We start from the raw sequence: 12,691 nt of genomic DNA, 5'->3' as shown, positions 1-12,691 counted from the left end.
AAGTCAAATTTTGAAACTTGTAATTTGGTAAGTAAGTGGTATAATATGTAGAAAATGTGTGAATTTGAGCCGACATTTTTAGTTGTAATGCATTACCTCGACACCTTGTATCAATACTTAATAAATAGACATTATTGTAATACTAGGTAACAGGTTAAAGAATCTATTAGATTTTAACATGAATCTAGCTACGTACACAACAGAAACTGACATTTTTGAACAAATTAGACATTAGACTATCTGAAAATAATTTATAGTTATTTATTTGGCAGATAAAAATAAAGAAGTCCCGAAATACTAACCTAACCCTGGCTACTACCCGGCACTTACATAGTGATTGCCGGCAAGCGTCATATGTCCCCACCACACCGTCTCTTCCCACTTGTACTATCGCAAAGATGTTCTAACTCTTAGATCAAGTTGAATTGAGGTTACATTCAACCTCTATTTTGAGCAATGCACGCACACTAACACAAAGTGACATACAAATTGCGAGTGTAAGACGTAGCTTGTCACACACACTAAAGTTATAAACTGGCGTGTTTTCATCGTTTGCCTAAAAGTATCTATCAACCTAGACGTATATATGATCTAAGTTCTAACTATATATTTTATCTTACTTTACTAGGGGTAGGTTAAAGCTCAGTTCAAACTGAGGCGAATATCGCACGGGACGCGGGACGGAAGTCGCTCGCGCCGATTGTGTCAGCTAACTTGTATGGTAATGGACGTGTTCTAATTGACGCGAGTAGTCGCTCAAGTTGAAGCGAAACGAGCGGGGATTGGGATTGTTTGATCTCACAATGCATGATGTTTCTCCACTGAATAACCAATGACACGCGGGAAGTCGCGTCAGTTTGAGAAGTTAAGCGAGCGAGCAAATTACGCTAAAACGCGTCCCGCTTCTCGCGCGTCATTCACCTCAGTTCAAACAGAGCTTAAAGGAATAGAAGACTCAATTGAACATACCAATACGGACCCATTCGGTGTCCGAATGTCCGTACTCCTTGCGAGCCTCGTAGATACAATCGTGAAGTGCAAAGGCCACGGCAACAGCCAACACTAGTGCTGGTTCACCGGTCGCTGAAAAACATTGGATAATTATAATAATAAGAAAACGTAATTAATGTATTAAATATATTTACATGAAAATTCATCATCATCAGCCAGAAGACGTCCACTGCTGGACAAAGGCCTCCATGACGATGAGTCCTGCGCTGCTCTCATCCAACGTATTCCGGCGATCTTGACCAGATCGTCAGTCCATCTTGTGGGGCGTCGAACTATGTGTCCTGCCCACTGCCACTTCTTCTTTCATATGAAAACTATTTAGTTAGAATAAATAAAAAATAACGATAGCATGAACCCCGCAACCAACACGTGCCCCCCAAAACTGCATCGCACTACAACGGTGCTAAGTTAAAATATTTAAACCAAATTGCCGTGTCTGTTTGTTACATGAAAATAATAACGTTTTACTAACCCGAACACTTACATGGAACTCATGCCAGAAACATCTTTTTCTTATGAACGAGGGTGATGGGTTACTTGACATCATCACCAAGAGTGATCATCGACATGCACGCTCATTAGAATCACAAGGTGTAAACGCGCGTTTTGCAGGTACCCATTTCGTGTCCGAAAATACCGCAAGGAAGCTCATTTCAAAGATTGGTTGTACATAAATGCTCTTAGAAAAATGTACGCCGTTCTGTAGTGGAAATCCACACAACCAGATGTGAAAAAGAAGGTAGAGTTCGTGATAATTAATGCGGTAGAGGTGACCAAATCTTTTTTTTTATGAAAATTATGAAAATAATAATTTATGAAAAAAGAAATAAGGGACGATACGAGCAGGACGTGACGGACGTCGATGTTAATCGATACTAAGTCTCATTTGCCCAGTAATTTCACTAGTTACGGCGCCCTTCAGACCGAAACACAGTAAATTTTAAACATTACTGCTTCACGGCAGAAATAGGCGCCGTTGTGGTACCCATAATCTAGCCGGCATCCTGTGCAAAGGAGCCTCCCACTGGTAAAATAATTTTATTACCAGACCAGTGATTAGACACACACTCCGTATTGAGCTGGACCTGCGCTTTGTACAGCGCTAGAATGTGAATCGGCCTGAAGTATTTCTATTAGTATAAGCTTTGACGAGACCCAGTATTCTGATACTAGGCCAGGCATATAGGTTTTTTTTATGTATAATACGTTAACTTCAGTCTTCTGGGGGTTAAATTCAAAAAAATATTTTTGCATGGCGCGAAATTCGCTAGAGTAGACTCGATAGAAAATAAGATGCTTTCGGAACTGGTCGATAAATTCCCAAGAGAGACTTGACATGGCTGGTGTAAACGACATCTTTAATACTGTCATGTTGGAAGCATTCAACATATAGGTGTCGAGGAGAAACAGTGTAGGAAAGCTTTGGGGAACTCCAGAGTTCACGGGCTTCGAGGTGGAGTAATTGCCGTCGACAACGACTTGTTGATGCGCTCAGTGAGAAAGCTGGTCTCTTGATTCACTTGTAAAAACTAAGTTGGGAATCTTAAATGTTGGTAGTTTCATAAGAAGTGCTATGAATTGCAACGCACGATCATAGTCTTTGCTTTTGCCAATTTCGGTCGATTGGCTGGCGATTTTCTGGTAAGACAGGGATGGGCTATGGCTTGATTGTATACTACCAAGAGTTTGCGTGTGTATCGGTTTGTTTGTTCCGGCTAATCTTCTAAACGGCTGGACCGATTTTATCGATTTCCTTAATGGCAGATAGCTCATAATGTGGACTAGGGACTATGTTATTTACTTAGAAAATTTCATCCAGCACAATAAATAACCAAACAATGAAGTTGTGAAGAATATCTAATCTGGTATGATGATGAATAATTATAAAGTCAAATGTTACTCATACGCTCACCTCGACAGAACACTTACAAGTACATACGCAGTCAACCAACCTTTAGATCTCAAAACTCCTTTATTATTGTAAGAGTTTCGTCGAAACACCACCCTGAAGTCCTCGGGGATGTCGTTAGCTCCTGGTGGCTTGTACGTCCACGTTCGATCAGTCAGCAGACGACCTGATGGCGCATACACCAGTCGTTCAGATGTCCACAACCCTAGACCCATGATGAATGCACCTTCTATCTGAAATTTGTCATATTTATTCCTCGTGTCACAGAAAAATCACGAAGAATGGTAAGTATTTATAACATGAAAGGTACCAGGTACTAGGTACTCAAGAATTGTAGATTATCCTAAAATTCTGAAGGTATCTATCAAGTTTTCTACACATAGTTATAATAAATCGTGTAAATAGATAATAACTGATGTTTCTTATAACTAATCATAAAAGTTAATTTTTTAATTAAAGTTTGAATATATTAATTAATAATCTATAAGTTTTTACAATTATTTCAAATAGAATCTACACCCTTCAATCGCTCACAGAGCAGAGCGTCAAGGCTAGTTTAAACAAAATACCATCGACTAATACCCAATCCAAAGATAAATGTGATATTACGCAGTACCTATGTGATGTTACGCCAATACAATTTTGCTCCGCATCTAAGAAAATTATAGCGTAAATACCTGGCCTACATCGATCGCTGGACTCAAGCTCTGTCCTGTATCTTCATTGAGTTCTACTTGAACCACCACATGGTTTCCAGTGAGCACATCTAGCCAAGTCTCCGCAGCACATATGCCATACACGGAGTAGTTTTGCAGGGAGTCGAGCTGTGACGTCATTGCATACACTTGTAGATTTACCCCTGCGAATTTGCGAATGTTTTGTATAAATTAAATTGCCGCGTCGCAGAATATCGTTTCATGAATTTTAGATCATAAATTTTTACTTCTGGTAAAACAGCACATAATAGAGTCGCATTGAAAATGTAAAATGTAGATCTATAGATCAATTTGGCCATTTAGTTAAGAAAGAATGCAAGAAAAGATATTGTAAGGAGAGCGGTACACAGCAAAAAAGTGGGTTACAAACTGTATTATTTCTAAAAATAGAGCTATATTTACTGACCATAGTGAATGACAATAACATATCATATTGCAACAGCACTTGGTTAACATCATGAAGCTACATCAGTTCGAAAATGGGCTTTCACATGGGGAGAAGAACTGATAAGAAACTCAGACTTTACTATTAACTTTATCTATAACAGTATCACAATACAGAAAGAAAGAACCGAAAGATCGTTGCAAAATTACCTGCACCGTAAGCCTTATGGATGATATTTAACCACGTGGGCTCATCCAATTCCCGCCTTAACGGTTCTAATCTCTGCATCAGCTCATCACAGGCCTTCACCGTCGCGAATGCCACGCTCTCGCTCGAAATACTTCCACTGCTTCCCATCGCGTTCGGAGACACAAAACTATCGGCCCCTTTAACCTTCACCAAATCCATGGGAATTTTCAAAGCATGAGCACAAACTTGTGCTATTTTTGTATTAATACCCTGGCCCATCTCAATCCCTCCATGGGATATTAAGACTGTTCCATCTGCATGGTACACTGATATTGAAACGGAGAAATTACCATAATACTCTATGGGATACGCCATCAAAGTTATCTTCAAAGCTTTCTTCTTCCAAGCATTCTCTTGATTATATTTCTCGATTTCAACTTTACGGCTATCATAATTGATTTCAAATTTGAATGTATCGATCATGTCTTTCATGGCATTATTATTGGATGATATGTTCTGCATTCTGATGTCTAGTGAATCCTGCTGAACAGCGAATGTTATTCGTTCCATGATATGTTCTGCTATGGCAGTGGCTTCTGCAGTACCTGAAATTTGATAATTTTCATGTAATCTCTAAGACTTAAACGTGGAGATGAAGGATTTCTCTGGATTCTCTACTGAATATATAAAAAGAAATTTTTGGGTTAGTTGTTCAGGTTTATACCAGCATCCGGTACTACCCGAACCAACCAACCTATCAACAAAACCCAAACGTTTTGGGACTTTCCAGTTTAAAACATAGGTGCACTCAATGCAAAGACCGGCTTAGTCCCCCATGGGCGGCTTTTTTCAGTTAGCTTTTAATAAGCAGCTTTGATCCCAAGAATTTTCTTCATGATATATTTCAATTTTCATTTTTGACAGATCCTGAATATTAATGAAAAGTTTGTTGTGAAAAGCGGATACACTGGCCCATAAACGAGTTACTAATTTTGTGGAGACGTGTTTGATGCAATTGTAGCACAAGTTTATTTCTTGTACTTATTTATTTTGTGAACGTAACCATCACGTGAAAACATTAACGTTATCCCACTAAAATAAAAAAAAACTAAGTAACTTGCTTTGTTGAGTCAAGGGTAACAAACACATATTTTTATTATACATATTAAATATTCTTTAATAAATTTATATTAAGCCCCGCCTTCTTTTAAGCTTGCTTGCTATCTTATTTGTCTCCGAACTCATTGCAATAAGTGAAAAAGAGATAGCTATAATAATATTGCAATAGTTTACCATGAAAAGAGTAGGTATAGGAGAGACCCGATGCTGGTCGCCTGTCAGTTAAACAAAAAATGCTAACAAAACGTCGCTTCATTATGTCTTCTACCGCATTTATCACGGGGAGTGTTCCGAAGAGCTGTTTAACCTGATTCCTGCCGCCGAATTCAACTTTCGCACGACATGCCACAAGTTAGATCATCCCCACCATCTGGATGTGTGGCGGTCCTCCACAGTGCGGTTTTCAAGGAGCTTTCTTCCATGTACTACAAAGCTGTTGAGTGAGCTTTCTTGTGCGGTGTTTCCGGGACGATACGACAGGAGTACCTTCGAAAAAAGCGCGTACACCTTCCTTAAAGGCCGGCAACGCTCCTGTGATTCTGGTGTTGCAAGTGAATGTTGGCGGCGGTGATCACTTAACACCAGATGATCCGTACGCTCGTTTATCCCCCTATTCCATAAAAACTAAAAAAAAACTAATACTAGTTCAGTGGCCTGGTAGCGGATAACATACGGGTAGACAGAACAAATACTTAAAACCAAACATACCAGGAGATCTGCACCACGTATTACTGGACTTGTCAGTAAGGACGCCGTAGCCCTTGATACTCCACCTGGAGGTGTCATACAAGTTGGCCATGAAGCCAGCGATGTTGCCAGCAGACGTGTCGTTGTAGGAACAACCACAATCGGAGTAGTAAGAGAGATCTACATACTGGATGACACCTTCATTGTTGATACCGATCTGAAACGGGTCAAACATTTAAGTCCTTAGTACTACTTGAAATATGCGACTTTTCTCGCGTGAATTTCTTTCACGCGGCAATCTGTTTCTTTCTTATCAAATTGGTGAAACGAACAGTTATGTCTAGCGAAGAGAGTGAAAGAGAGCGGAAACAATAATCTGGGTTAGTGGAAAAAGCATACGATGGATTGTAGGTTGGTAACTGACCTCATAATCAGTGTAGCACGGATTTCGCTTCCCGATGACAGCCATGTTGTGCGTTAGAGGCATCACCAGAGACGCGGTTTTGTTGAGCTTGTGGGCCACCAGAGCGCATGCGCACGCGACCAGCGCAGAACGAGACGCCTTGCCTCCGTAAGCACCACCAACTCGACTGACCTCCACTGTAATGCTAATGAAGTATTTTTTTAAATATGAGTATAATATGTATATGTATATAAAATGGCGTACTAGACGTAGCATTAAAAATAATAATAAATAATTAAATTTGTTTATTTCTTTAACAACAATAATAACTTTTTGAATCGTTATATCTCAGAAACGGTGGCTCGTAAGAAAAAAAGTATTGAAACATTTTTTATAGATAATTTTATGATCTACGATTTTTGTCTGAGGTACTTTTATGATAAAACTTGCCGTTTGCTGAAAATTGCGAAAAACTCATTTTTTTGACCTTTGACCTTGAATAAAAAAATTTCCATACACGGGAATGATGGGGAACTTTTAAAGATTGTTTATAATTATGTTTTAAATAATTTCACTGATTTTCAGCTTGTTGGGACTTTATGTAACTTCACTCTCATTTTTTGGTCTAAATTGACCGGACTATAAGGACAGAGGTGTCAGTAACAGTGCCGCGAGTTGAATGGTTTTCCCCATTTCAAAATATTCCCAACGCGCCAAAGAAGCTTTAACTTCAACAACTATTTTTCGTCAGCATACATAAGCGTAAAAATTGTGTTTAAATCATTAAATTTGATGAGGTGTTACGGAATTACAATATAATTTATTGCCAGTAAAGGGCGATCGAATCTTGTACTATTAGAACAAACAGAATTACACACAAAATTAAAATTAGCATTTGAATTTTGCAATGTAATAAAAGAAATTCAAACCTTTAGGCTGAGATTTACAAAATGGAACAAACTCAAAATATAACAGGAAAAATACCATGACAGATGTAAATACCTGTTCGAGGGCATGTTCAAACTCTTCGCGACGGCGACTTGAACTGCATCCATCCACTGTGTTGCTGACCGTACCACCAGCCCGCGGCGTGTGTTGCTGACGGTACAGCTCTGAGTCTCTAGAGTATAATGGTATTGGTCGGGCACATAGAAATTTCCTTTCAGTACTTTGGTAATGTCTGTTCCTCTGTCTGTCGCTGTAACATTAGCGTCTTCACGAATCTAAAACAAGAAAACCGGAATATGAAATATGTCGGTGTCAGTGAGTCATACTTCTTTGTGTCGTTTGGTGTCGAGACACTTGGCCCGTGGGGCCCAGAAGCGCGGAGAATGTACAAAGTATTATCTTCGCGCCACAACAAGGCTACTGGAAGCCCAAGCGCTGGCAGCTATTTCGGTCAACGGATCAGCCTATCTATCCAACGTGGAAATGCCAGTATTCTTGGACGTTTCCACTTTTTCTTTGTTTCAGTATGTATGGCAAGACTAGGTATATTTTTTGGTATTCTTTCGTTTCCCATATCATCAAGACGAGAAAATCTCTGTGTCAAAATGGCCTTTAATGAATTAAGCTGCGATTTAGGTCATTTTACGTTATGTGGCTAAGAGCACATAATATTGTTCGAAAGACTACTAATCTATTTTATATAGATAAAATTTAATGAAGTCCTGTTTTGACATTTCTAATATTTTGAAGAAGTACTCCCTACTCATATGATAAATCTGAATGATACAGCGATAGACTAGAGCTTGGGAAAGGACCTAGGCTACATTTTATTCCGGAAAAAACATGGTTCCCGCGGGACTTGTGAAAAACTGAAATTCACGTTGATTCCAATAGTGGGTTTAGTTTGCCATAGCAATCTTCGTCGAAATAAGATTCGAACAGGCGCGAAAACGGGAACCGGATCTGGAATAGAACATGAGATAATCTCCATTTCCAAACTTGCTTATTATTTTTTTAAGAACCCTTTATCGGTTAAGTCTTTACGCGGACGAAGTGGCGGGCATCACCTAGTGGATAATAAAACAGAAACCAAATTTTGCCGGGGACATTACACAATATCCCTTAAATCAAATGACATGTTCGATTTAGGCCTAAATGACTTACCCTTTTAGCCTTGTCCGGTGACTTCAGAGCATCAGTAACACTTAGAACTGGTTTGGCTTTTGACTTCTTATAAGCCACTTTGACCAGACTACTGGCCTGAACAGCCAAGGTCTGATCCACAGCAACTATCAATGCTACGGGCTGTCCGTAGTAAGAAATCTTCTTGGTCGCCAGAATTTCTTCTTCAGATTCTTGAGCAGGTAACTCGAGTGGGGTAAAAGTGTTTCGCCCTGGTATATCTTTAGCTGTGAAGAATGCAACTACTCCAGGAATTTTCTGCAAATAATATGCGTATATATTATTAATTTATAATTAATAAGAGAAAAGTTAGAATAAAAGAATAATTGTGCCACGTCTTGAGACACGAGAGATACCAACTGCTCCAACTTATAATGATGGGCAAAGTATAATGCAAATGACGCACTGGAAGAAGAAAAAAGTCCTAGTAGCGTAACATACGGGAATGGATGAAAATTGCCAGCGTCGCTAAGCTGATGCCCAACTTCCAGTAGTGGAGAGACACAAGAAGAAGAAGAAAGTGTAGTAAATATAAGAACCATATGTCTGCAAATAACGCAGTCCTTATAGCAATGAGATAATTACGAGATACTCGCACATTTAGAAGCTAGATTATATAATAAATCAATTGGTAACAATATACTTTCTATCCGTTACCTATATATTAATTCAAATGTTAAATTGAAAAATAGCTTAGCTGTTAAACTTACAATTATTAAGTAATCTTATAATTTTTGATGTGGTTTTTAAAAATATAGTTTGTTCTTAGGTCTCTACCGATCCTTATGAGTATGTTTTTGACGAGACGAGCAGGACGTTCAGCTGATGGTAATTGATACGCCTTGCCGCTCAGGATTCTTGAAAAACCCAAAAGCTCTGAGCTGCACTACAACTGCGCTTGTCACCTAGAGACATAAGATTTAAAGACTCATTTGCCCAGTCATTTCACTAGCTACGGCGCTCTTCAGATCGAAGCACAATAATACTTAGGTACAAATCACTGCTTCACGGCAGAAATAGGCGCCGTTGTGACACCCATTAGATAGCCTTCTTCCTGTACAAAGGAGCCTCCCACTGGTAAAATATATATAGATAATTATTATTAGAATTTCTCTTCTAAGTATTTAAAGTACCTATTAAAAAATGTTTATATTAAGTCAACCGACCCGGACAAATATTTTAAGCGCCTGCCATCTTGGCGTGAACGTCATAGTTCATAACAACAAAAAAAATATAACCAATGATAGTGACAATGAAATTATAGCAGTTTTTAAATATTAATTTCTTACTTGAAATTTAATTATCATTAAAATATTGATAAAGGCATAATTTTAATCATATGCGTTTACCCAATTATCTTACCAATGCCTCGCTGGCGTCAAATGACACGATCTCACCCAAACAAATGTCGGACAACACGAATGCAACATGTACGTCTCTGGGCATCGAATACCTGTCACACGAGTATCGAGCCTCGCCTGAACACTGAAATATTGTATTATATGTATAATATCAAAATTAATTCACCTTAATGTCATTTTCCACACATAAAACAGCGAATTGGTCGAAATTAACTTGACCCTTTGATTAAGGATTGGTCTCCGCTGCTCTCCAATTAGATACCGCAGGCGTAGTCGCAAAGTGCGACAACTAATACTCCGCCCAAGTGGGCGGACTCGATGCCAGTCTCGAATAATGTGTGACGTTGACTTGTCAAATGTTCTGTTAAACTTTGCTAATAATTGAAACTAAGATTGCGTAGTAAACCTTTGTAAAAATAATACTATAAGATATAAGAAAGACACTGAGTTCACATATCATCAGTAAGTATTAAGTATTTTATAAATTTCAATATAAAATAACACAAAACTTATGTTAAAAAATTTGAAATATGCCATTGAGTGTCAAGATGCCACGCACACAAGCATCTTGTTGCCGTAATAAGAAAAGCTATTATTCTTAGGTAGTGCGGTATCTCGTTGGAGCGCAGCGGAGACCAACCCTTTATCCAAGGCTTGCTCGTACATTTTTTTTTATGGAATAGCAGGACAAACGAGCGTACGGGTCACCTGTTGTTAAGTGATCACCGCCGCCCACAATCTCTTGCAACACCAGAGGAATCACAGGAGCGTTGCCGGCCTTTAAGGAAGGTGTACGCGCTTTTTTGAAGGTACCCCTGTCGTATCGTCCCGGAAACACCGCACAAGGAAGTTCATTCCACAGCTTTGTAGTACGTGGAAGAAAGCTCCTTGAAAACCGCACTGTGGAAGACCGCCACACATCCAGATGGTGGGGATGATATCCTAACTTGTGGCGTGTCGTGCGAAGGTGGAATTCGGCGGCATTCGACTAAAGAACTGTTATCATTTTATTAGATACTGACAGTCCACCAATTATTGTCATACATTCATTTTAGTGCAAATATAATCCTTTTTTTATGATTTTAAAACAATTATTAGCACAATGAGTCATGAATCAATTTTGTCGATGGTACAATATATTCAGTATATATAGACAGAAAGGAACAACTTTAGACTATAGGATTACTTCTTTGTTCATTTATTGACTGTCACGACAGGTTTTTAAAGAAATCGTGCACATATCAAGTTGAAAATTAAGATCTTTGGATCTATAAATTAGACTTATTAATAGATACAATCTTTACAGGACAACATATAGGCTTCATTTTATCTGAATATATTATATTGTACTTGCGAACTCTCAGACGTTCTGTTCTAAAAAAAACTCTTGCGGATAGAATTTCATAAAATCCTTTTCAAGTCTCTACGCCTTATGGATCCTGAGATAATGTTATGAGTCAATACATAGGTGGAAATCTCTTATATATCTAATATATAAAATTCTCGTGTCACGGTGTGCGGGACCGAACTCCTCCGAAACGGCTTGACCGATTCTCATGATTTTCATCCCCCTAAATGTTAAGGGTGGTCCACACGAATTTTTTATTTTAATTTTTTTGACATTTTTTTTTGTAAATTTGTTTGATTATGAGTCAGCTTTAAAAAATACATACAACTTCAAATTTTCACCTATCTACGATCAATAGTTACTTTTGTATCGCGATTTTAATATCGGCAATACAACGTTTGCTGGGTCAGCTAGTATATATATATATATATATATATATATGTGTGTAATATATATTAATAAAGTAATATATATAAATATTCTACATGATCATATTTCTGATACCTGATCATATTAAGAGATAATGAGTTATAGGTAGTCTAAAAATACTAATCTTTGTGTGTTTCCAATATGATGAATATTAAAATTGGCCGTAATCGCACTTATTTAGTCCTCCATCTTTGATATCACAAAAACACTTTAAATATAAAAAAATTAAATTACTTACTTGTGACAAAGCTTCCAGTTTGACGACTGGCTGGTTTAAAGGCCACAAGGACTTATCTGTATCATAGGTTTGAGTCCCGACTGATACACGCCGCGTTAGTACAGTGCCACCAGACTTATACCTGGGACTTACTGATGGGCACAGTGATAATATTGCCTGGAATCATTTGTTTAATTTTATTTACTTATATGACAGACAGTTGAAATATGGACGCAAAAAAACGGGTTTCACTAAGGGAGTGCCGGCAGAAGTGAAAACTTGAACATTAACGTTATGTATTTTCAAATATTTTGGAATGGTTAGGGAAGAATTTCGAACGAATTGTTAATTATCAGTACAAAAGTACTAGCATTTATGTAGTTAAATATAATATTCATTTATTGCGCTATCGTACACAAAAATTACAATTTATATTACATAAAAAGAATGAATACTGCAGAACTATTACAATTATTTTACATTAAAAAGTTTATCTCTCAGAAAAATCAACTTTCATCCATAATTTCAACGACGCTCGTCATCTTGAGACATAGGATATTAAGTTTCATTTGCGCAATAATTTCACTAGCTACGGCATCCTTAAGACCGAAACACAATAATGTTTATCCATTACTGCTTCCACGCTTGCTTGTGGTACCTACCTATAATCAAGCCGGCATCCTGAGCAAAGGAGTCTCCCACTGGTAAACCTTTCCTTTATTCAAAACGTCCCCAATTTGGTCGACGAATGTCCTACGAGGTCTTCCGCGACTGACTTACCCACACA

At 38.1% G+C, this 12,691-nt stretch overlaps 1 protein-coding gene across 3 annotated transcripts in view; it reads right to left on the bottom strand.

Moving 5' to 3' along the window:
* The window catches only part of LOC126980172 (uncharacterized), a 36,747-nt gene that overhangs the window by 2,663 nt on the left and 21,393 nt on the right, over positions 1–12,691 (bottom strand). For all 3 annotated transcript variants that reach the window (XM_050829761.1, XM_050829763.1, XM_050829762.1), the window contains 10 exons: positions 11,926–12,081; positions 9,912–10,034; positions 8,532–8,807; positions 7,422–7,642; positions 6,441–6,624; positions 6,038–6,233; positions 4,231–4,815; positions 3,598–3,779; positions 2,964–3,153; positions 970–1,083 (listed from right to left, as the gene is read on the bottom strand). In XM_050829761.1, the coding sequence (XP_050685718.1) occupies positions 970–1,083; positions 2,964–3,153; positions 3,598–3,779; positions 4,231–4,815; positions 6,038–6,233; positions 6,441–6,624; positions 7,422–7,642; positions 8,532–8,807; positions 9,912–10,034; positions 11,926–12,081 (2,227 nt within the window). The remainder of the gene's footprint in view (positions 1–969; positions 1,084–2,963; positions 3,154–3,597; positions 3,780–4,230; positions 4,816–6,037; positions 6,234–6,440; positions 6,625–7,421; positions 7,643–8,531; positions 8,808–9,911; positions 10,035–11,925; positions 12,082–12,691) is intronic.

Source organism: Leptidea sinapis, chromosome 5 (assembly GCF_905404315.1).
Source record: "Leptidea sinapis chromosome 5, ilLepSina1.1, whole genome shotgun sequence".
NCBI classification, from domain to species: Eukaryota; Metazoa; Arthropoda; class Insecta; order Lepidoptera; family Pieridae; genus Leptidea; species Leptidea sinapis.
Note: the sequence above shows the minus strand (reverse complement) of the source record. Positions and strands in the feature narration are given on the sequence as shown.